Source organism: Lissotriton vulgaris, chromosome 10, assembly GCF_964263255.1.
Source record: "Lissotriton vulgaris chromosome 10, aLisVul1.2, whole genome shotgun sequence".
NCBI lineage: Eukaryota > Metazoa > Chordata > Amphibia > Caudata > Salamandridae > Lissotriton > Lissotriton vulgaris.
In genome coordinates, this window is record NC_141698.1 from 167182879 (window position 1) to 167209171 (window position 26293).

General features: G+C 47.7%; 1 protein-coding gene across 1 annotated transcript in view; it reads right to left on the reverse strand.

Annotated features, from left to right (window-relative positions):
* The window catches only part of LOC147684908 (uromodulin-like), a 294138-nt gene that overhangs the window by 246035 nt on the left and 21810 nt on the right, over positions 1-26293 (reverse strand). Inside the window, exons 3-4 of the mRNA XM_086939736.1 lie at positions 3666-3904; positions 3416-3538 (exon numbers count right to left, since the gene is read on the reverse strand). Coding sequence (XP_086795862.1) covers positions 3416-3538; positions 3666-3904 — 362 coding nt within the window. The remainder of the gene's footprint in view (positions 1-3415; positions 3539-3665; positions 3905-26293) is intronic.

A 26293-nucleotide genomic window follows, 5' to 3' on the forward strand; every position in this document is an offset into this window, starting at 1 on the left:
CTGGAGAATATATTTTGAATTATGTTGAAAACTTTTCAATAACAAGTCAACGAACACTGTTGAGATCGAATTCTCTAAATCCGTATTTAAATATATATGATTTTATATATATAAAATGTTTACATGTATATATAAACATATATCAACTCAGGTTATTTCTGCTGATAAATATAAGGCCCTGTGTTTTAGTTGTGGTACAAGGAATTGTAAAACATATATTTATTCCATGTGCTCCTGTTTTCATAGACTCTGTGCTTGTCATCATATGGGTTATGTGAAAACCCCTTTCCTTAAAGTAATGTTCCTTTCTTTAGCTTCATAGAGACTTTAAACTATTTGACAACCTATATATGTCTTGCTCTTCATTGATCCAATGAATGAACCCACAGACCCTATCTAATGAATGTATTTGCTTACTGTTCCTTCTGATGTGTTCCTGCATGAGAGAGAAACAAAAGAACTGTCAGCAGTTCTAATATTTCACAAAAAATAAAAAAACCTAGGGCCACATGTATTAAGATTTTTTGCGGTTAGAAATGGCCGATCAGACTGTTTCCGACAGCAAAAATGCTTTTACATATGTACAAAACACAAATTGTGATTCGGTAACACGTTACCAAATTGCAATTTGTGTTTGCGATTAGATATTTGGAGAGGGTGTCTTTAGGGTGTCCCTTCCCAATACCGAATCTGAATGGCATGTATGAATGTTTTGCAATCGAATTACGGTTGCAAAACATTCATATTTTAACTACTCTTCGAAGGGGGTGGTAACCCTTTTGCAATTGGGAAGGTGTCCCCAAGAGACCCCTTCCTCTATGAAAATGGAATGAAAATTTTTTAGGAGCAGCCAGTGTCCCATGGACCACTCAATGCCCTTAAAACATGAAAAGACAGTGTTTCAATTTTTTAGGAAATGGGTTGCATTTCATTAAAAAAAAACTTTAATCTTAAGCAATCACAGACATGGTTGCCTGCTGGTCTCAGCAGGCCACCAACCCTGTGATAGCAGGCATTCTCAATGGGTCGCAAACTGCGACCTACCTCATTAATATTCATGAGGTAGGTCTTGTTGCGACCCACTAGGAATCGCAAGTATGAAACAAAAAGTTTCATACATAAGGGCAAGCAATTTCCAATTATCGATTTGGATAAAATCACTATTTTGAAATAGCTATTCCTCATCTTTGTACATCTGGCCCCTAATTTTAAGTGAGTACCTATGGCTAGCGCATAGAGGAAGGACCCAGACAAAATTGAATTTCTCTTTTTCAGGCAGCTTAAGAACGTGTACAGTACTGATATGTATGGATATCCGTCTGGAGATCATGCTGGTCACCAGGGGAAGAATACAGCATGTTGACTACTGTTTGAGAATTTTCACACATGCACTACTTGTCCTCTGTAACCTGAGCATATATGGTATTTTCTGTTTCAAGAGAGACTGGTAAATGCAGTTCCTTGTTTCTTCCAAAGTCTTGTGTATCGGTTACTATTTTTAGAAGTTTATATTTTTTTCTGAAAAATAATATAAATTAATAATATTTTTTATGTTTGCGCCAAAACGCAAGAGATGGGCTAATGAGATTGCAGTTGAAACAAGCGTAATATGGAATATAGAAGTATGCTTATTAATGTAATTTAGTAGCGCCATATTTGTATGAATACACCATCATGGATAGTATGCATGCTGTTCTGAAGCTGTTCCCTCATTCACTTTTGTATTCACCTTCTCCCATCTTGTTCCCCTATGCACCTTCTCTCCTTGCAAGTTCTGCACAGCAAAGACAGGCTAATGTAGTAGATTTTTTCTAGTGTTCCTGATTGTTGCATTTTTTAAGGCCCTTCCTCTGTAGCTCTGTTGCTGGACCTGGTTCTATATATTAGTGTGAACCATTGTGAGAAATTGGGTTGTTGGCTGAATGAGATGTGAGCTCTAGTCAAGCAACAGACACAATCCCTTGCAGGGTGAACCACAAAAAGTCATGCTATCAACTTGTGCTTGACGCTGGGTAGCTTGGCACAAAAGTAGTGTCTCCTGTGGATAAAATAAAAGTATTTGTTTCTAATAAGGAATATGCACAATGGCAATGTACTGGATTAAGTTGATGTCAGAAAGAAAGCTAGCTATACACACTGAGGTCAACTTGTGAAATAGTTTATATGATAAGTAGCAATAGTAAGCATTGCATACAAAATGTTTTCAAAAATATATATTTTCTAAACAAACAGTAATTAAATCGTGACGGGTGTCCCAGTTAAAAGATGTGCAAGGTTTCACTATACAAAAATAGGCGACCATCTGAAAATTTGCCAAGTGTTTGAACAGCATGTTATACAATCATAAGAGCTGAGCAATGGTTCGTCTTTGTAAACTGTCGACGGCGTTTCGACCCAGTTTAGGATGTAGGGTCTCTTCAGGTCCTGGAAATAGCGGGACACCTGAAGCAAGGACTGTGATGCCTAAGGTGAGGAGCAGTGGCACTGTGTGTGTAGTGAAGTAAAAAGACTCACAGGGTACCCGGCCGGGTGCCCATGTGAGGGTAGTATGAGGCAGGCAGTCAAAATAGTTGGGCCGGAACAAATCTCGGCAGTACTTGAGGTGCTGAATGTACAACAGAATGAGGCACAGTATGTGTTTGGTAACGCTGTGTGTGTGAGGGAGCAGGGCTTCACTTGGATATAGTCAGAAATGTATGCAGGCGGTAGCTCAGTCAAAATAGTGCGATGTTTCCAAATGCGGAAATTTGTTCTGGCAGAATGCCAAGGGTTGCCTACCTCGTAGCTGTGCAGACAGAGGAGCGTCCGTCTCCTTTGCTCAGTGCGATGACATCTGATTTTGATTACTCAGTATAACTTTGTATTTGAGCTTTTATGGCATTTATTCTGCAATGATTCATTTTGCAAATTTTTATATTAAAACTATAATGTTTCACTGATCTACGACTCAATATTTGAGTGTTCCCAATTACTTATAATTATTATTCTGCTTTGGGGGGGGGGTGCCTTATTGCGCAAAATTCACCCAATAAAGAATACATGAGGTAAAATTTGGGGTGATCTGAATTTTGGGGAGCCAGGAATATTAGGTATGGTTCTGCTCCCACATGTATGAGTAATAAAATGCCTCATGCTACATAAGGGATTAAATGAAAATATAGCCTAGATTCTGTTTGTGAAGCAAGGCGAGTCGTCCATCTTGTAAGGGGAAAATTGCATTGTGAGGAAGTATTGGAACAAAAGATGCAGCCAATGAGGGTAAATAGTAGATTTAAAATGTTCTTGTAACATGACTTTAGTGCTGAATTCTAGTTCTTTTACACAGATCATTCACCTAAATGGGTTGATTAGGATAAAATTTGAATAGCAGAGAAGCAAAACAACATATATATTGCAGGGGCTTGTATCAACTTACTTTCTCCAAATCTGAGAGATCCACTTGAAAAACGTGCCCGAAACTTCTGGCTGCAATGTCTCTGTAAACCAGGAACTGAGGATCATCTACACCATTACACAGCCCGGTAATCAAAAAGAATACCTAGAAGGGACAACATGAGTCATAATCAAATTGTTGACATTAACCGATATTAGTCTAGTTAGAATACTTAATTAAATAAATATCGATATCTATATTGTGTATAGAAAACAAGGAATCCGTGTCATACCTGGGAATGTGTAGTGTTTATCAATGAATATACATAATCCAGTCTCTCAAGGTCATTATAGTCCAATGCAGAGGCATCCGTGAGAACAAGTATGAAAGAATGAGGCGGAGAATTCATCAGTGCAAGTTCAAGTCCTTGAATGGCCAGTTCCGGACAGTCACCACCGCCGTCTGCATAAAGATTATTGAAGAAGGTGGAAAACTCACTTACTGAAGTTGTGTTGTAGCTGGGACCAACACCTGAATAAAAGAAAAAATCAATTGACATATATTGGCTCTGCCACTGCATCTTCTCCGACCTAATATTGACATATCTCTGTAAATGAACTGTTCAAGATATGTAAAATGTGAACATCCTGCTTCATCATATCTGACCTTACAAATAATGTGGATCCCATCCCATTCTACTAGTTGTGAAAATGTTAACCCTAACATCCAACACAGATGCTATCAATGAGGTTAGCATTCTCAGAATCATGCAGTGGTTGCTTTTTACCACAAACTGCTCGGCTGGGAGTCTAGACTCACTTTGTTAATGTGATTTTTGAAGTTTTCCTTTCTCTAGTAAAGCAGAATGGACCACTTGCATGGGGTGACCAGCTCTCCCAGTGAAAGGAAAACATGGTAGGCATTTTCTTTTTGGCTCGCCTTGTCCGGGGGGGGGGTTTCCTCACATATCCGTGAATGAAACGTGTAGAATATGTGGGGATCTACAAAATTCCTACTTCCCAGCTTTCTCACGCTTCTCCTGATCGAAACAGATCCCCACATGTGTAGCCGGGCCCAGAGCCCACAACAGGCATGGATGAAAACTGCAGCCATATGAATGCAATGTGATCTTCGCATGGTTCAAGATTTTTAACCCTGGGAGTTAATTTGTGTGCATACCATAAGATGTTTAAGAAAAACCTCTCTATGCTTTCGGAGGTGGCAGCATCCATCAGTGATCTGTATCCTCTCTACGAGTGTCCTTCTGGTACCATTTCTAAGGTAAGGAAATTTTAGGTGTCATCAAGGAAAGCACATCATCCCTCATTTGTATTAGTCATTGATACTCTGGATGACACATAATGCTTTTTTTTGAGGTTACCTTTGGTTCATGATTGAGGTCTGAATAAAATGTTTCCCATATTTTTAAGCCATGAAGCCTATTTCTAGACAGTCTAGCATCACATGTCTATTCCCAGCTCCAGAGTTAAGGGTTATGGACACTGTCCTTTGTATGCGTGGAATAAAGCAGCTCTGCTGTATGGTTTGCTGGTCTGCTCTTTGATATGCAAAATGTTAAGGCCAGCAATGTTATTGGCATGTCAGATCAGGAGGGGAAAGGATTGCAGTGAATTCCATCAATTTACTGTTTCTATAGATGGGAAGAGGTCCTCCGTGGATGCCCAAAATGAATTTGTATGTCAGGACCAGTTATGATGTACACCTCTAGACTATTATTCTGCTAGGTTCTCGTGGGAGGTCCAAGGTATCCTTGGACATGATACACCTCCATTTCCCCATCCATTGCCAACATCAAATTTTCTAACAGTGGTTGTGAAGGGCAGGCATTCACAGATCTAAATATTTTAATGTATCCTGAAGATATATCATTATGCATTTCAAACATTTCAAACATATGGGCACCCTTTGTTTTTCTTGCTCAATTGCAGCATTTTGTTTACCCTTATCTGAAGAATTGGTACCCCTGCATGATCGGACACCAGAAACATCACAGAAGAGGACTTAACTTATGTCTGTCATTGTCATTAGGAACACAACATATTTATCAAATGGAACATTTCCTCATCGTACCAATCTCAGATCTTGATCTAAATGTTCTAAAGTTCTGCGCCAATCTGGGGTTTGGCTCGACCCTCAATTTGCAGTTTTCTTATTTGGTCTAACCTCAGGGAGTCTTAGGGAGGCAATGAATCACAATGCCAAATAGTAGTGTGCTCATCACAGTTCCACAGGTACCTCTGTATCCCCAATGTTAACCTTCTAGGGTGCAAAATGGAGAAGAAACTCCCAGGATTTTGAAGCCCAGTTTTTAATCTCAAAGGCAGCCAGTAATTATTTTCATTATTGTTTTATCTACAGTCAATTAATTTAGGCGATGTGACTGAAATCTTCAGCTCTGTTCAGCAACACTTTGGATGTTTGTGCCATTAGCTGCCGGGAAGATTGATTGAGAAGTATCTCTAAAAGGCATGTTGTTTGACTTGACCCTTCTTTCAGGGTCATCCCTAAACTTTCTGCCTTCCTCCTAGCCTTTTTTTAACATGGTGTTTGTGGTTTTAGATCTCTGGGCACTTTAGCACTGGTTACCAGTGTAGAGTGTGTGTGCTCTCTGCACTCCATAGGCTAACATTGGGAACTACCCCTTATGGGATAAATCCTAAATAGGTGTGGCATGCTTGGTATGTGTGGAATGGAAAAGGTAAATGCTGCGCAATGGTTTTCGCAGATTTATTTTTACTATTTTAGAAATGCCACTTTTAGAAGTTAACCTCTTCCATGCTCATGACAAGATCAGCTCGTCATGAGACACAGTGGAGCTGTGCTTATGACGAGTTGACGTTGTCATGAACAATGGTATATCTAATTTTCCAGCACACAGCGGGAAAACCCCTTAGCAGCCAAGGTGTTAACAAAAACTCCAAAGATGCCAATACTGGTACACAATTCTTGCCTTACAAACCTGAGCATTGCAATGAAACAATGCTACCAAAAAAACCTCTTTTTCCGTGTGACTTAATCAAAATGTATTATAAGCTTTACATCAATAAATCACTCACAAAATAAATCTTTAAAAGTTCTGAACATTACCAAGCTCCCTTACCCACATACTTTCTTACCGTACATCTTTTCACTCATTCAAACTTTTCTTCATATACCCCTCTCTGCCACTCACATCTATTCAGTCATCCATTCATTCCGAATTCCTCTCATACCAGCACACCCATACCCAAATCTCAATATAACTAAATGCAAAGAATTTCTAATAAACAACGATGGCCAACCAGAAGAAATTCACACAATACACAGCTCTCGATTTTTTGCAATCATTTGTAGACTTGATTGGCCCCACACAAAAGGTTTAGAAGTTAGCATTTCTGTGTGTTGTGTGCCTGCCTGCATGTCTGTTTCTAGAAGTGACCGGGGCTGGTGAGGAGTGAGTGGCTCCAGGGAGGCAGGGTCAGGCTGAGTGGGAGGTCTGCAACTGGAGTAGCATGCAGCGAAATCCCCTATCCCTAAATAGGTCTGTGCCTGCCAAGTGCAATGCTAGCTCCGCCCCCTACTAACACCCCTCCCAGTGCCAGTTGGGACTGGAACTTCCAGGACCCTTCCAGAAGCTTCTGCCCCCTTCTAGACGCAGGGCAGCAAGGTGTATAAATACAGGGGCTGTGACCCCATGTGGTTATTGTTCTTGCGCTGACTTGGAGAGGACACTCTGCTAGGAGGAACCGCCTCGGGACCCTGCACGCTGGCCCCTGTGTCCAGTTTTGCCCCTCTGCCTTCTACAGGACCAGGAGAGACTATGTTGGATTTGACTGTTCCCAGGAACTGCTGTCCTGTTTTGCTGAGCTACCCTAATGTCTGCTGATCTTGCCCAGCATTGCCTCCAAGGTTTCTGCCTTCTAGCGCCTCATGAGTGCTACAATACCCTTTCTGCGTGTTCTTGACCCCTCTGTGCCTCAGGAAGAGAGGAGAGCGCGGATCCTGCAGCGCTGTGCTGCCAGCGTGATATGAGGGAATCCCAGCGTGTGGGATTCCCCCTGTGCTACTCATCGAGGAGCGGGTGCCCACCCCGCTTTATGCTTCAACGTAATGGGAGCCTACCCCGTACTGTCAACTTTGTGGGTGCCCACCCCGCATTTCTGCAGCATTGGAAATCAGCTTTTTGTGGGTGCCCACCACGCGTTGTCATCACCTTAAGTGGGAGCCCACCCGCTTCATACTTTAATTTAAGCGGGAGCCCACCCCGCGGTTTGCCACCGTGAATTACTGCCGCAGCCCGAGGAGCAGGAAGAACGCGACCAGAAGCCAAACAATCCTTGCCTGTTTGGGGGCGTGGCCTGACTCACCCGAGCCGGAAGGAGAATCCAGACGAGAGCCTACCTTGCGCTGGACGGTGCCGGAGGAAGACTGCATGCGGCCGAGCGGGGCTCCTGTGAGTCTGGGAGATCCCTGCGGTGTTGAGGAGGAGAGTCCGGAGCCTTACGCCGAAGTCCCAGGTCCCAGGAGGGGGCCCGGGTGAAGTTCGAAGAAGACCGGTGCCCTGGAGCGGTATGAGGAGACTGCCGGTGAGCGGGGCTGATCTGGAGGGTGAAAATGAGGCACAGGATCGGTGCCTGTATACCAGCGCTGCCCCACAGGAACAGCGGGCCGCTCCAATGTTGGGGCCACATTTGTTTTGAAGTCCCCCTGGGGATCCAGCATGGACTGGGCCACAGTGCCCCGGGGGCTACACAGCGGCGCAGCAGTTGCAGGTCGCTGCAACGTTTTTTTTCTCTTCTTTTGGACACAATTATTTATTTTCCTTCAGAGCCTTGGAGTGGGGCTCCACGGGCGCAGAGATGCTTTTACTTTTGTGGGCTTGACTCTTCCTCAGCTGTGCTGCAGTTGCGGGCAGCTGCAACGTTTTGTGGGCAACGTCCTTTTTCATTTTAGAGTTCCAGAGAGGGGCTCACACTTGATTAGTGACCTGTGCCTCATCCATTATAGCTGCACCGCAGGAGCGGGCAGCTGCAACATTGGCCAAATCTGTTTTTTAGAGCCCCGGAGGGGGGGGGGGGCTCCCCAGGCGCAGTAGCACTGCAAGACTCATTGACACAGCCTGCCCCGCAAGTTAGCAGGAGCTGCACCAAGGGGGCACTTTTCATGCAGTAGAGTCTCAGTGGAAGCTCAGGCTGCACATGGGGTGATTTATTATGGAGATGATGCCCTGTCTTGCTAATGTGTTTAGGCCTAATGCTCTTCCCTAATGTCCGCTTTGCTGATTTTATGTTCAATGTGACTTATGCTGATATGAGGCATTATGGGTCCCTATGCATTCATGCTCATGTGATTATACCTAATGCTAATACGTTTATGTCTAATGTCATTAGTGGGTTATGCCTAATGTTGTATAAAGTATACATGGGTTTACTGTGATACACTAGTGCTGTAATGTTCAGTCCTTGATTTGTGTACATGATGTAGTTAGGCTGATGTTTGCTAAATGTGATTTATACCCCTTGATTGTTGCATATTGTATTTTAATGCCTAATGGTGCATTTATGCTTATGGGGATGCATAACGTCAGGTTATTAGGTTCATGCCTGATCTAAGGTGTTTATGCCTCATGTTAATATGATGCTAAGGTCATGATCTTGCCAGTAGGTACTGGTTATTTTACAAGAGTTGGTTGTTTCACATTTATTACTGGTACTTTTGAGATGGTTCTGGCAGTGACACATTGGCGCTGCCTTGTATATAGTCCCCAGTAAATTGTGACCTGGTGCCGATTGGCACAGTGTATATGTATCTGTGATTATATTCTAATGTGTTTTCTTATAATACAAATGTATTATTATATAACCTTGTGTGGAGTCTCTTTTGTAGTGTGCCTAGTGTGTGAGTGTGTTGCCCAAATGCTTTACACATTGCCTCTGAGATAAGCCTGACTGCTTGTGCCAAGCTACCAAGGGGGTGAGCAGGGGTTATCCTTAGGGTGTAGCTCCCTCGCCATGACTAGAACGGGGGTTTCTGCCTGGCTTTGGCGCTTGGCCTAGCCTACCCAGAAACCCCGTTTCTAACACATGTCAGTCTTTGTAGGGATGCTTCATTCCAGCTTAAATCAACAGATCGGGAGACCCTTTTCAGAACTCTGTCAATACCGCCTTTCCAGTTATGTCTCTGGGCAGACTGAGTAAAGCTAAACTAACAAGCTTATCATAGGAAGGTGGAGAGAATAAGGACCTTATAGAACAGGTAGTTACTTTCTTTGGCGAAGGTGCTGGCTAAGATTCAGGACAGAACTCTGTGTAATAATTTATATAGTTCCCTTTTGGCTCTTTAGTTGTCTTTTCTTATGCAGATGGCAGACAGCAGATCTTTACTGGACTTTACGTCTTCCCCTCTGGGTCATGCTCTCCTAAGAGTGTGTTTATTGGTTAAGGACTTGAATAGGTATGTCTCCCTGAACCCCTCTGCATCTATCCATATACACATTTATCAAACTGCAAGTAATGCAAATGTTCTCAAAAATGTTTTTTAGGTAAATAGGGGTTAGATTATCTCATATGTTTCACATAGTGCTTTAGCATTTTCAGGATGTTGACATCACTGTAGGTTACTTAGTGGGCTCTATGAACAATCAATAGGCTGCATGTAAAACTTTCCATGAACAAGTGTGTGGACAAGCAGAGCTAGAAGAAAGGTGATTGTTTGCAGCTGGGTTACTCATGACGTTCCCTTCGCATTTTTCACTTTTCTATGCAGTCACTACCACACACTCACTCAGCAATGATATGCGGTACCACAGATATCAGGCAGGTCCTTATGGAGTGCACTCGCACACACACGCACACAGCACAGTAATGTGAAGCAACTAATATCAGGCAGGTCAACTGATAGTACAGTGCAGACCCCACGGCCCAAGCCTTCCTCCACCCTTCAACTCACCCCGACTACCCTACGCCCACAGGTTGGAGATAAACAACCCTCTCCTTGATACTAGGCCAATCACAGATGAAGTCACACTTAGTCAGGGTCCCAGGGAAGTAGGTGGGATACGTGCAGGACTAATTAGGAGACAGTCGACAAATGGGGAGTTTGGCCACCACTCAGGAAGTTCACACACAGGATCGCACCTGAAGTGCACTGAGGGAGATAGTCGTTCACTCAAATGATTCCACAATGTGCCTTTCAACGCCAACTCAGTTCTGTGAAGTACGGGGGCATGAAGTCTCTTGAGATACTTCTGCATGTTCTTGGAAGCATTCCTTCTGCCCAGTTAATCACTCTCACCACCCAGGACCGATCCGGGCAATACTACCCAGCAACACAATGTTGTCAGGGTCAGGTGAGGAGAGGGCAGTTGGTCCGCGACACCGAGAGCACAAAAAACAACAATCTCTGAATGTGAAATGAAGCAGGGGGGCCTCTTTATAGAAGATGGCACCCTGTCAGATACACGTCAATTAAAGTAGCACCCAGGAAATCCAAAAACCTCTGGTGTGTGTTGATATGAGGCGCACCAGACAATTCCGGTCACACACAATGAAGAGTCGCAAACTCAGTACCTCCTTGGAAATGAGGCACAATGTCTGGTGTGCATTGCTCCAATTCACACCAGACAGTTCCAGTCACACAAAATAAAGAGTAGCCAACTCAGTACCTTCCTGGAAATGAGGCACAACGTAAAGTGTGCATTTATACGGGTCGCACCAGACGATTCCGGCAAACACACAGGCAAACGTTTAGCAGTACAGCCCAAGGTAGAATGTGGCCTTACTATGGGTATGCCCTCGTCTCTGAGGGTCACAACCTGCAAATCAAACACTGCACAAAATGAACATGCAGTCAGCATGTCACACCTCCTTGCGTTTGGTTTACACAAGAGAGATGCAGCAGGATCGACGAAGTGCGCCATGCTGGATCCCGCAACCTGTGAATCCGCTCACCATGAACAAGATTATATCGCATGTTGAGGTTCCTATGATGCAGGGGCCCAACTCCTTAGATGTGGGCAATACTTTAGGGGCTCCACACAATGCAATCCAGTCTCCAGGCATAGTTCTGAGTTCCACTCTCATGCTGTGCTGGCAGTTGGGATCCAGCAGGCGATGTGGGCACTTATGAGGGCACCCCCCTCCAGGTGTCACAAGTAGACAGTGTGGGTCCCTTGCAGGAGGTCTTTGATGTCTCTGAGACCACCACAAGACAACAGGGGGCAAGCCAACAAACCCTTGCAGAGCGCACTTCCGGGTGCCACACAGCAGCATGTAGTCAGCCCAGGCCTGCCACCTTTCAGGAAGAGTACAGAGTCCCTTCCAATGGCAGTAACCCACCTTGTGCACAACAGATTCTCCTGGCAGTGTGCACCATGCAGTTCCAGGATCTCAGTCCCGTCCCATGTCCCCACAAGTGTATCTCTGGCATGCTGAAGTATGGAACCAGTTGTTATACTGTAGTGTGCCTTTGAAGTTGTCGGTGGTTAAGAGGGTTTCCTTTTAACCCACAGATGTCTCCCCTAAATGTCAGTCGTGTCCACCATGCGACCATAGAATGCAGATCTTATTCTTTAGTGGGGACATTATCTGGCTCCTAAAGGCCAAGTATCAAAACATCTCCCTTCAATCTATCCAGCCAGGCCCTCAAATGGCAGATGTCTGTCATTTCAGTTGCATGCCCATTGTTTATAGCTGTCACTGGAGAATGTAAAAATAATCTCCCCTGGCCTCCAGTGTGGGATGAAGTCAAACTAAAAGGAACACAAAGACTTTGAGGGCTGGGAAATGCCCTCTTTCTAGAAGTTATAACACAAATTGCCTGAACCACAAAATCTCCACAAGCTTATTAAGAGGGAAAAGATCAATTTATTGTGATCACCCTCGACATCCTACTTAGTGTCAATGTTTTTTATCTTTTTCAAGTTATGACAAGCTATATGACAGAAAACAACAATACATTAAATATTTACACACCTACATATACTTTGTATATACATGAAAAACAAATTCTTTACACAGTACAAAAATAAATTTTCTTGCATCAAACATTACAAAAAACTAAGAATACATCACAAACGACATTAGAACAAACATTACGATCAAAAATGAGAAAAATAGGAAAAAAACAATCCTAGGGGGAATTATAGGCAAATGAATGGCTCTTAAGCAAATCAATACTGGACCAGCCGGTCCTAGTATCGTAGAGATGACATTTTATTCCACCCTATGAAAATGCCGACGCGTTTCAAGATCAGGCACAGTGTCGCTGATCTCTCATCAGGGCTGTTTTATTCTTTGTATCTGTAAGATGCAAAGAAAATATTTTACTCATCACTCTCAAAACCGAACTTCTTTTAAGGCAATGGGTTGAGAAAAAAAATTGCACAAAAATTTCTTAAAATTTCTTGTAGGTTGTCCTGCCTGGCCACGTTTAGAAATATTTGGTTTGAAACCCTTTACGCCTTAATGCCCTGCTCTACTTACAACCAAGTTTGGTATGTAGCTATTTTCTTTCTCAGCCCATTGCCTTGAAATAAGTTCGGTTTTGAGAGTGATGAGTAAAATATTTTCTTTGCATCGGGCATAGATAATAATTCCTTCAACCCTGGGGGGCGGAGCTAGCCGGCGTCGATGGCGGACGTGTGAGCTTTCAGCTCCTCGCTGAAGCCCCGTAAAAATCCTTTAAACTATCCTGCTTAATGCCGAATTGACTGGGTTCGGTTCCTGGTGACCCCCGGAGACCCCCTGACCCGGTTGTGTGGCCCGGAGTACCGGTGGCAGTGGGTAAAGACCCGCGCAAGATTGGCGACGGAGAGAGGCGCGGACCAGGCCTGAAGCCGCGGCTTGCCCTGTGGCACGGCCCGCGCGACGTCATCTGACGTGCGGCCCTAACACCCGGAGGAGCCGGAGAACGCAGCCTGCGGATACTGGGACGGGGCGCGACCCGCAAGCCCACCAAGGCCCATCTGGAAATACAGGCGTAGGGAAGATACGTCTGCAGGGACCCCGACTTTTGTACACTATCGGGGCCAGCCATCGCACTGGGTGGCTGGCGCACCCTGACACGAGGAGCACTCCTGAGGTCGCTCCCGCGACGCGGCCGCCATTTTAGGCTCGCTAGCGGGGACTGTGGAGTGTGCACTACGATACGCCCGCGGCTACTGCTGCACATTTCCAGGGTGAGCTCAGCGCTGGTACTGGACCGCCAACATGGGGAAAAATGATGCGACACAAGCGAAACTCTCGTTCGACCGCCGGAAAACGAGGGGGCCGGAGTCTCAGGCGGCGGATGCCTCCCCGAAAGGAGCCGCGGCGTCCTCGGCCCCTGCGGACCTTAGAGAGTTGCTAGCGGCGATGGAGAAAGGCATTCAGAACAGCATAGAGGCGGTGGGCTCCAAGATCGATGATTTGTCGTACCGCATGGACCGCATGGCGGAACGTGTGGACAAACATGCCGAACGCCTTGACATGGCGGAACGGAGGCTCACGGAAGCGGAGGAGGCACAGACCGAGTGGGACAAAGACCGTCGGCAATTCGGCAGGCTGCTCCAAGTGATCCGTGATAAGGCCGAGGACCTGGAAGCGCGCTCCCGAAGATCGAACATTCGCATAACGGGTGTGGCGGAAACAACGCAGACAGGCAAGATGGAGCTCTACGTGGAACGCCTGCTGAAAACACTACTTGGGGAGGAGGCCTTCTCCCCAATGTTCATAGTGGAGAGAGCACACCGCACTCTGGGCCCTCAACCCCAACCAGGACTGCCACCCCGGCCCATAATTGCCAAGCTCCTAAACTACAGGGACAGGGACACGGCCCTGCGACTGGCCAGGGAGAAAGGACAACTACAGGTGGACGGCATGAAGATATCGTTGTTCCCAGACTTCACGGCCAAGGTGCAGGAGGAACGCCGCCAGTTCATACCGCATAAGAAGCAATTGCGCGAGCTGGGCCTAGACTATGCGATGATGTACCCGGCCAAATTGAGAATTAACACCGGCGGGAAATCGTACTTCTTCATGGACCCGAAGGAACTGCAGAAATCACTGAAAACTTGGGCCAAAGAACGCAAGGAACACAGACAGCGACACGGGGAGGACACGGAGGAAGTATCGCCTATGGAAGAACAGGACTGAGGCGCCAGGCTGACTGTATTCCCAGTAAGAGTGTAGCTGCTGTGTGATGTACTATTACTGCAAGCGGAGTTTCCCGGTTATGGGCTGCGGCCTGGACTAGAGACAGTGGCCGAGAGAAGGCAAGCGACGTGTCGCAATGACTCATGCCGCATACATGTTCATGGTCCCAATCACGTAAGCTGGTGTGGTGATCGCTGGGATAAGATTGATACGGGTGGGGGGGCGGAGTGGGAACCAGATGAATCCAGTCTGAGGTATTGCAACACAGGGGGGCAATGCGGGGGGACGGAACTGGAGATAAGTGAACTTTTGCACCACTGGTGGTGACTACGTAGTCTCGGCACGCTTTGCCCCTGTGCTTTTGGCTGAAGGACTCACCAGGGAGTTGGGACTAGTGTTGCCCGCTACTTTGGGGCACTTGTGTTGATGGGGAAATGTGGGGGGTGCTGTCTGGCCGGGTTGGGGGTGGTCAGCTGTGGGTGGGGCGGGGACAGGGGGGAGGGTGGATGGACGAAAGTTGAGGGGTTTGCTGTTTGGGAACCGGAGGGCCCGTGGTTTGCTGTTGATGACTGGCGAATGAGGTGTGAGAATGTGCTGGGTGGATGTCTGCCTGACTTGAGCGGTGATGCACTGCTTGATTGTCCGACGTCTCCAGATGGAGTCAATACGATGTGCCGTGAGTTAAGATGTCTGCTGCTGTAGAACCTGGGGACCCGCTACAGAGGCGCGCGCTGTCCCTGCTAACTTGGAACGTGAGAGGGCTGAATGATCATCGGAAGCTGCGGAAGGTGCTGAGCTTCCTGAATAGGCATCGAGTGGATGTGGCCATGCTACAAGAGACACACCTGCCTGTACACAGTAGGATGCTAAAGGTCAGAGGGTTGGTAGGAAATATAGCAGTAGCGGGTTTCACTTCCCACGCCCGCGGTGTAATCACCTGGGTTAACCCTGCCTCGAGACTGAAACTTACCCCCCTAACTGTGGACACTGAGGGCAGATACGTTGTGGCTAGGTGCACGGGGAGGGGGCAGGACCTGCTCCTGGTTAATGTTTATGGCCCTAACCATGATAGCCCGGAATTTTACACAGCACTGTCAGCTGCATGTAGATCACACTCACACACTAAAATGTTATGGGGGGGTGATTTCAACTTTGTGTTTGACCCAGACAGGGACCGTTCGGCGGGCCCCGTAAGGCGGCCAGTTGCGTCCGCTATCTACATGAAGGCGGAAATGACGAAGCTGGACCTGGTGGATGTTTGGCGGGAAAAGCACCCTACGCAAGGCGGTTACACGCACTACTCCGCATACCACAACATACATACTAGGATAGACTACTGGCTCGCCTCCTCCTCAATACTGGGTGGCATCAGCTCCTGTGCGGTTCTCCCACGCACGCTATCGGACCACTCCCCGATATTGCTCAGTCTCTCCACTGTTAGGAAGGAGATACCGCCATATACTTGGCGTTTCCCGCCCTACGCGCTTCTTGATGACGCCTTCCGCGGGGAACTTGCGGAAGACATGGAAAGGTTTTTCGCCACCAATACTGACTCAGTAGACAGTTTCTTTACCGTGTGGGAAGCCTTTAAGGTCTATATTAGGGGAATAGCCATGTCCAAACACTCCAGTGTCCTGCGCACCATTAGAAGAGATCTCTCTGCGCTGGAGGGCAAGATAGCTGCCCTGGAGAGGGAACGGCTGATGGACCCGGGAGGAGAAGCGGAGCAAGACCTAGCGCCCGCGCTAGCGGAATATCACGCGCTTGCGGATAGGGAAGTTCTCTATATGGGGAAGTATGCCACGGCCCGGACTTTTGGTGAGGGGGAGAGACCGGGGGCTCTGCTGGCGCGTATGGCCAAGGGGTCCCGTAAACCATTGGTGATAGATGAACTGCAGACTCCGGAGGGTACGCGAGTGGTCGAGGAGGACCAGATAATAGAGACGTTCCGCCGATACTATGCAGACCTGTACCGAGCTAGGGCGGGTGGTGCGGAAGCCGAGATAGACGATTACTTGGATTACATCTCGATGCCGTTCCTTAAGAATTCAGACAGGGAATTCCTGATGGCCCCCTTTCATGAGGACGAAATTCTGGATGCACTGAGTGGCATGCGCTCGGGGAGCGCCCCGGGCTCTGACGGCCTAACGGCAGGCTTTTACAAAGCCTTCAAGGACCTCTTGCTCCCACACTTGCTTGCCCTCTTTGACGCGATCTGCGAGGAGGGCGAAATGCCGACCTCGATGCGGGAAGCGTTGCTGGTCACGATCCCGAAACCGGGGAAACCCCTGGACCAATGTGGGTCGTACCGTCCGCTCAGCTTGCTGAACGTGGACGCGAAGCTCTACGCGAAAGTCCTCTCCAACAGACTTGCGCTGCTAGTCCCGAACTTAGTGGCGCCGGAACAATCGGGCTTTGTACCCAGCAGGAACCTAACCTATAACATCCGCACGGTGCTGGGGACGATGCAGCATGTGAAACAGGAGAACCCCGCCTTGGCCATATTCTTAGACATGGAAAAGGCATTCGACTCCGTCGAATGGCCGTTCATGCTTAGGGTCCTGCGCAAACTGGGGCTGGGAGAGCCGTTTCTTCAGAGAATTGGGGCTCTTTATCATCACCCTACGGCCCGCCTGCGTATCGGCGACAGAGTTTCGGCACCGATACTCATAGGTAGAGGCACCCGGCAGGGATGCCCTTTGTCCCCCCTGTTGTATGCATTGGTTGCTGAGCCATTAGCGTGCGCCATGCGAGAATATCATAGCCTGGAGGGTGTCAGCTTCCCCACATATAAGATCAGCATTTCTACTTATGCAGATGACACCTTACTGTACGTCCGAGACCCGGTCAATAACCTAGCTCCAATTCTCAGGGAGGTGGTACACTTTGGGGCGCTATCGGGACTCAAGGTGAACTGGGATAAGTCCATTGCTTTCCCCCTGACCCCAGTCACGCGGCCGTTCGAGATGGAATATCCTCTACAGTGGACGGACGACTCAGTGAGATACCTGGGCATCCGTCTCCACACGGACCCAGAGATCCTGATCCGCGATAACTATGGGGTCGCATTCGCCAAGCTTGAGGAGGATGTGGAGGCCTGGATCAAGCTCCCTCTCTCATTGATGGGCAGGATTGCCCTCATGAAGATGGTGGTTCTCCCCCGGTTTCTCTTCCTCTTTGTTAATATTCCGGTGGTCTTGTCGAAAGCGTTCTTTAAACGCCTGAACCAGGCGCTGATTAAGCTTGCCTGGGGCGGGAAGCAACCTCGTGTTAAATGGGAGACACTGCTGCTCCCGTGTGAAAAGGGGGGCCTGGGGGCGCCGGACCTGGAGCGCTATTACCGGGTGGCACAAGCGACCCATTTACACTCCTGGGTCCATGGGGATGCCCGCATTCCGCATCTCATCCTGGAAAAGCTATTTGCTGACCCTCTTCCCTTACCCGCCACGATCTGTCTCACTACGGACCGAGCAATCGGGCGCATGGACTCGCTTAAAGCAACGAACCATGCGTGGCGAGCTCTACAGAGAGAAAGGGGGTGCCCCTTGCTGTACTCCCCGCGGATGTCGGTATCCTGGGCCCTGTGGTTAGATCCGCTCAATGAGAGGGGAGTGGTAGAAGCTTTGAAGGCCCTAGGGGTGCACGCCATGGAGGACCTATTCTTGGATGGTACGCTGAAAACCTGGGAACAGCTCCCTCCCGTCGTTCCGGCCCCATCGCTGCTGCAGAAGTTTCAGTACCACAGGATACGGTCGGCCTGCAGAGTAATACTGGGCCCCGCACTACAGGAGCCTGAAGAGGTCCCAGAACTGACGTACGTCATCAGAACGAACACACCGGCCAAATTGATTTCTGCGGTTCACAGGCTTGGGCCTTCATATCAGACATTCCCTACTTCGACTCCCAGAGCGGCGTGGGAGGCAGATCTGCAATCCCCTATAGACGACGCCATGTGGCAATACTGCTGCGCCAACACTCGCAGGGTCTTGCTCAATGGCAGACACCGCTTGGTGCACTTCAAATATCTGCAGAGAGTGTACTATACTCCAGAGCGGTTACACCGCTATGGCCTACGTGGCTCCCCGGAGTGTGAGCGTTGCGGGACTGGGTCCGCTGATTTTCTACACTTGGCATGGCTGTGCCCGGGAGTGAGTGCGTACTGGGAGGAGGTTTTCGCGGAATTGGGACAAATTATAGGGGAACCTCTGTTGAGATCCCCGGCGCTTGCGCTACTGGGCTTCTCCAAGCCGTTGGCTCCTGCGCTGCGCAGATTAGTGGACGTGGCGTTACTACTGGCCAGGAGGGTGGTGGCTGCGTGCTGGATGCGTGGTCCTCTCCCCACAAAGGCGAGATGGCTCAGGGATCTTCAATATTGTTGTACACAGACGGAGGTGTACAGCGAGCTGTTGCCGCCCAGGAGTAGACCGAAGTCATTTTGGGAACTCTACAAGGAGTACCAACAAAGGGGGGAGGTGGACGACAGTGACATGTCGGAGGAGGTGGACCCACAGGAGGAGGGGTTAGATACTGCTCTGGAGCGAAGTCACTCGCCGCAGGAGGGGCTTTAAGGGTCTTCTGGGGGGAGGTGGGCACAGGGAAGGTGTAGGTATGGGACGGGGACGGGGGGAGGGGTGTGACATGGCTTGGGGACAGGGCTAGCGGGGGGCGGGTGCAGAATATACACGGTACACACACGACATTACGGAGACAGGAAGGGACACTAGGACTCCTTTACGGTACTCAATAGCACACGGGGTGGGCCTGGGGGGGGTTTGGGGGTAGATTAGGTTAGTTTTTTCCCTTTCCTTATTTCTGGTTTCTTGTTCTTCCCCGGTTCATGAAAGACCGCACTATTATGCCTCCATATATTGCTTATTGACTGTCTTGCTGACACGCTGGGGACCAACAGTGCAAGATCGCTTTGCTTTTGATTGAGTTGTGACACTGAGTGACGCCGCTGGGCCTCCGGGATGCCAGCACACCGGCTGTGTATTAGGCGGCGAACCTGTCTTTATACCTTGTGTACACGTTGATGCACTGTATGGTCGGATTGTAATGACATTTGATTTCAGACAGTTGGCAACTATTGTAATAAAGGTCTTTTTTTCAAAAAAAAAAAAATATATAAATAAACAATAAGGGACCGACATTGAAAAAAAAAAAATAATTCCTTCAACCCCTCAGCATAACTACCGAGTTCAGGGACCCTCCATATGCGGGCCAGGGGAAGAAGGGGTCTCAGTCTGGCCTGGTCTTTAATTGAGAGACAGCCCATGTCCAAGAGCAGTGGGAGGGTGGGGGTGCTGTTGGGGAGACACATCAGGTCGTTCAGAAATGTATTTTCTGAACAGGATAACTGTTCTACGTTCTGGGCTCCCCAAAGCTCTGCCCCATAAAGCGACGCACTAACGCCTCTTGCCAAATAGATATCCAACACCCGGGCGATAGGTTTGAGGTTAGATGACCTCTGTTCCTTGAGAAGAGTCCCCACCACCCTTTTGTGACTCAATAACATTTTATTGAGGTGGCTATTCCACCTCATGGTATCGGAAAGGCGGATGCCTGGGTAGTCAAACTCCTTTACTCTATCTAGGGTTACCATATTCAAAATTGGTTGCCGACCACGTTTTTTAGGAGGGTTCAGGACCAAGTATTTTGTTTTTTTCAGTATTGATCTCTAGGCCCCTAATCTCGCAGAACGATTGAAAACTATCAAGGAGGCTCTGCAGACCAACCGGGGATTTGGATATTAAAAGGGTGTCATCTGCAAATAATAAGGTGGGTATCCTCCTCCCTGCCAGCGATGGTGCGTTAGCAGGATTTTTTAAAAGATGCTCCACCACTCCATTGACATATAATGAGAATAGAGTGGGGGCAAGGACGCACCCCTGGCAAACTCCTCTGTTTACTGTTATACGAGCGGTCTTTTGGCCCTGATTGCCCCACCGTACCTGGGCAAAGTTATCGGCGTGGAGCTTCGTTATTAATGACAGTAAATAAAGAGGTATTCCCATATCGAACGAAACCCTCCATAAATACCCCTGCAACAGTAGGTCAAAGGCAGTCCGTAAATCGATGAATGCAAGATACAGACTGCCTTTGCCCAGTACGACCACCTTCCAGTATAACATCAGCAGTCGGAACGACTGCTCAATAGTCACCACACCCGCTCTAAAGCCTGCTTGGAGATCAGACAAAATCCCATTTTCTTCAGCGCACTGGAGCACCCTTCCAAGAACTACCTTCCCAGCTACTTTCTGTGATGAATCAATTAGGCTTCTGGGCCGATAGTTTGCTGGGTCGTCCCACCCTCCTTTTTTAAAGATTGGGACCACCTCAGCACCCATCCAGGATTCTGGGAGAGTGGGCCGCTATAGGTTGCATTAAGCGATGAATCAATAAGAGTCCCCCATTCTGGCATGTTAAGGCAAAGCAAATCCCCCGGCAGGCCATCCGGGCCTGCTGCTTTGTTGGGCACTAGGTAGGGGTCTATTTTCCCTAAGCCAAAATAATGTTTTATTTTTAAGTTCAATGTATGACTCCTGTTTACCTGAGGTAAGTAAAGGAACCCCAGTTAGAACAGCTACAAAAGGCTGGCAATCAGGTGGTAGGATGGCATGGCGAATAGTAGTTGGTCTCTTCTCACCTTCTTGCTGGCCTTTTGGAGCTGAGATCGAGTTGCCTGGCCAACTCACTGAGTCTCTTTTGTTGTTATCAGTAGTCTTATTTGTTGCTAAACACCCAGCACCAATATGTGGGGGCTCTTTATCCTTCTTGGCAACTTTGTTCTTTTTCCTGGAGACTTCAGGATGCACTACAGGGTCTACAACAACCATCCCTGTGTCTGACAGGACCCCTGAGGAAACCGCCAAGTACACAGAGGGTGCATTTGACTCGACAACCCCCGCAATATCCCTGCTGGGTTTGGTGGGGAAATAGCTTCCGTTGCTGTTCTACCTCCATTCCCCACCAACCCATCTTACCTAATCTTAGAGTGGAGTTTAATCAAAGATTTCAAAGAGAAAAAATTGTCTAGGGAGGCCTGCTCAAATCTATCTAGACGCTCAGTCACCCATTTTATTCTCTCCAAAACTGGGAGAATGAGAGACCTCACTATTTGCTCAACCTATGCAATCAGTGAGGTCTCGGGTGAGGGACCCAGGGTGGGGGCGGTTTGGGAGTCTATATTCGTCAGTTCACATGAGGCACCGGGCATTTCACCTCCCAGAGATCTACCGGGATGCTTAACTCCGGGACTCTTGCTCTTCGAAGTCCCACCCCCCCCCTGCTATAGATCTTTCTTAGCTTTTTATAGGGTTTAGAGAAACTACCCTTGCAGGGGCTGACAATACGTTTACTTTTAGTAAGAACAACTCCCTCTGCAACCGGCGGTACTAATGTTGGCTGGAGAGTATAAGTTTCATGACTAGGGGGGAAGGGCAATGTATCTAAAGGAGCAGGAGTCTCGACAGACGCTCGGACTGGTAAACTGGTTCTAGCCCCACCCTGAGCATATATCCTCTCCAGGCTAGCTCTAATGACATTATCACGTTCATGATCAATGGCAAAGCCAGTAGAGGGATTAAGCAAGGGTTCAGCAACATGCACAGGGAAGGGAACCAAGGCCAAAGGCCCCAAGGAGGAGCGCTTATGGGCAAGGGATTCGCGTGAGAGACAACGTTCCGTCAATGCAATCTCTTTCTCGACGATCGAGAATGCGCGGGTGATGAACTGGTCCATGGTTCCACTCACACATCCGCCTCACCCCCTCAGGCTCTTACCGGAGCGAGTTATCCTCGACATGAGGATTGAAGGCTACAAAACAGTGGTGAAATATCTACTAGCTGAACCAATGGAACAAATTAACAGATCGCAGACCCAGGGCCGCCTGGTTGAAGATCTTAGGGGGATGGCCCAGCCCAGCCCCTCTCGTCCCGGACGGCCCCAGGCGGCCCGCCCTTTGCCCGGGCTTAGCCCTCCGCACTCCCGCGCTGCGTTAGCCAATGGGCTAAATAGGCCGTGTGGTGGGCGGTGGGCGGGGCCGGACAATGGACGCAGACCAGGTGTGATGAGTCTCACAGGGACTCCTGGACAACTGAGTCTCTGCGGCATCAGCAGAGCCCGCTCCCCCTCCTCTCCCCCAAGGTCCAATGACGTGAAGCGGCACCCGCAAAGCGTGTGAGGCGAGATGCAGCGTCAAACAGGCAAGCCCAGGTAGGTTCAAAGGGCGTCCTCCACAAATACGGGCTCCTCTCGGGGCAAGTTGGAAACAACAGCAGCAACTCCCAAGTTCAGGTTGCAGGAAGGCAGGCTTTCAGTGCGTGGTGGGCGGTGGGCGGGGCCGGTCATTGGACGCAGACCAGGTGTGATGGGTCTCGCAGGGACTCCTGGACAACTGACTCCCCGCGGCGTCGGAACATCCCGCTCCCCCTCCTCACGGCCAACAAAGCACCCCCCAAGGTCCAATGACGCGAAGCGGCACCCGCGAAGCGGCACACGCGAAGCTAGTGCGGCGAGATGCAGCATCAAACAGGCAAGCCCAAGTAGGTTCAAACGGCGTCCTCCACAAATACAGGCTCCTCTCGGTGCAAGTTGGAAACAACAGCAGCAACTCCCAAGTTCAGGTTGCAGGAAGGCAGGTTTTCAGTGCGTGGTGGGCGGTGGGCAGGGCCGGACAATGGACGCAGACCAGGTGTGATGGGTATCGCAGGGACTCCTGGACAACTGAGTCCCTGCGGCGTCGGAACAGCCCGCTCCCCCTACTCACAGCCAACAAAGCACCCCTCAAGGTCCAATGATACGAAGCGGCACCAGCGAAGCGGGTGCGGCAAGATGCAGCGTCAAACAGGCAAGCCCAGGTAGGTTCAAACGGCGTCCTCCACAAATACGGGCTCCTCTCGGTGCAAGTTGGAAACAACAGCAGCTTGAAGTAATGTCAACCATTTCCCTGTGTCAACCTATGTGAAGGGAGTGAAAACACACATGGGTATTCTTTACTACCTGGGTAGAGAACACGCATGTGTACCTGCCCTGCCTTTCACCTACCACTTGCTTCACCCATCAGGGCTTCCCTATGGGTACTTTAGTGGTAGTGAAAGGTCCCTTCAGGATTGGCATGCGGTTTAGAAAGGCCAACCTGAGCATAAGTGCAATTGCGCACACGCAGGCCTGCAACGGCAGGCTTGTCAAAAGTTTAAAAACATCATAGGCACAAGTGCACACACACAGGCCTGCAATGGCAGGCTTGTGACATGTTTTAAAACCATTAGGTAAGCACCACTTCCTAACTTGTAGTAAGGGTGCACACACTACTACACTGCATTTCCAGTGAGAAAGTGCCCAGAGCCCTAAGGCCACTAAAAGAGAATCAGCAAAACCCAGGAGGTGTCCCAGGTAAGAGCCGGCCGCCTAGGTAGAGAAAACCTACATTCGGTTTCTTCACTACCTGGGTATTTAACACCCTGCAGCCCTGCCTTTCGTCTACCACGTGCTCCGCCCCTCAGAGCTCACCCTAGGGGTGCTTGACTGGTCATGGAAGGCCCACTTAGGGTTGGCTAATGAGTGAGAAATAGTAATCTGAGCCAAAGCGCAACTGCGCACCCAAAGGCCTGCAATGGCAGGCATTATACATGTTTGACAGGCTACTCTGTTGGTTTGCACAATCAGGACTGCTTCCCACTAATAGCCAGTGCAGTATCCACCCTGGGTATGTGGTGTAACATTTTACTGGGCACTAACAGGTGCAGCACCTAAACCAATCAAGTAAGCACCACTTCCTAGCATGTGTAGGAAGGGCACTCATGGTTTAACACTTTTACCATGGGAAAGTGCCCCGAGTTTGAATGCTACAAAAAGAGAGTCATCAAAAACCAAGAGGAAAAAAGCAAAACAGTTTTAAGGAAATCCCCTAAGAATGACCATGTTCAACAGTTACCCTTTCAAATCCCTGAATATTACATTTCTGACAGTGAAGTGGTTAGTCTTATTACCTTATTCTGAAGAAAAGGTTAGTGGAGTTCCTTGCTCTGAAATAAACCATTTTTGACAGTTCAGCCAAATGTTGTAATTCTTTTGTTGTATATGGGATTTTATTTCTACCAAAGATTCTACTACTTACCTTTCATAGTCCACAAGGAGTATGATCACTTCAGAGAAGTAGAATTTGCACTTATTTGATGTCAAAATGTTAGACATTATTTACTTATAAATTTTCACTTAACTCAGGAAAACTAACAGTTTGTGTGTCACATATGGAGCCTCGGACCAGGGTCATACTGCTGCCACATTATCATTGAGCTCAAGAATACTTTAAATCTGTGAATATTCATCCAGGTGTATAGCATTTCACTTAGTGTGGAAGTTCCAGTCGCTGTAATTTGCAGTGCCGTAACATAGGCTTTCTACCATAAATTTGCAAACCATTAATGCCTGAGGATTAAAAAGTGATCAGTCCTGGATCAGGGATTATACATATGATTACAAATGGAACATCCTTATTACTTGTGTGGAATCCAAATTATACATAATATGTCACCCTTGGTCATAACTTACAGGTGTCTTAATACTGGGGTGCAAATTGATTCTCTTTGGGTATGTCTCAATTATAAGCACTGAGATGAAGAAGAGGGATGTTAAAGAAATTCCAGGATCATGTAATTGTAATCAACATTATTCCTAAAACTACTCTTTCTAGTCATAGTCTTGAAGCCACCCATGAGTACTCGTGGTCTTTGGCTCATTAGAGAATTGCTTATTTTTCGGGAATCTTTAAAATGCAGTCCTTTTAAAAGCCACCCACGTTGGGTGTGCAGGGCATGCATATTCTGAATTAGTAGCATTGATCCTTGTCTGAAAGGTAGGTTCTTTATAATGTATGAGCGCTAAAATGAGGAAGAATAGGAATAGGAGTAATGGGTATGGACAGTCCAAAAGTTTAAAGCAGATTTTTGGGGAAAACACAGATTTTTTAGTCCCTTGCAAAATTATTATTTCCCTGCAGATTTCTTAGTTCCATCGAGATTATAAACTTTCTGCAGATCTGTGAAAGTTTGAAAAAGTAACCAAAGTTATTTAGGTAGAAGTGAAGAGGTCAGAAACATAAAAAAGGAAGAAGGAATGGCTAGGCTCAATGAGACAGAGCTCTCACCCTTAGGTTATTATGACCAACTTTGAACTGTTTGTCTGGGTGATTCTTTGTATGTTTTATTATCTTGAAAGAATGTATTTTATGCATCTGCTACTATAGGGGCTTCTTGTAAAGACTTCCATAAGGTCTTCATGTCCTAACTTTAACTTTTCTGTGCATAGCCATGATACCTAATAGATCTATCTACTTAGGCTTGCGTTAACGAATCACCTTTCACTGGATTGGATTTCATGGTTGTTCAAGACTTTTCAGTATATGTTGCTTATGTATTTGTGAATGTGTTACTTTTATTGTATTCGAGAGGGTAACAATGCATTGTCTGTGATATGTTGATTGTTATGGGTAGAGTCAAAAACCTGCTACTGTATGGTATTTTATCATGACAATTACAACAAAGAAATTGGTGTTTAGTGACCACTAATTTTCAATACACTGAGGCCTAGATTAAGAAAATATTCATAGAGAGATGGCACTCTCTTCCTCTCTCCTTAGCCCCGGTGCTGATTTCAACTGCCACGCTCCAGGCACACACCTTAGCCCCAAAGTGCTAGGGTGCATGCCTGAGTCTAGCATAGGTTTTGTACTGGAAGGGTACCCTTACTGTAACAAATACTATGCACAGACGCACTTCAACGCTTCTTC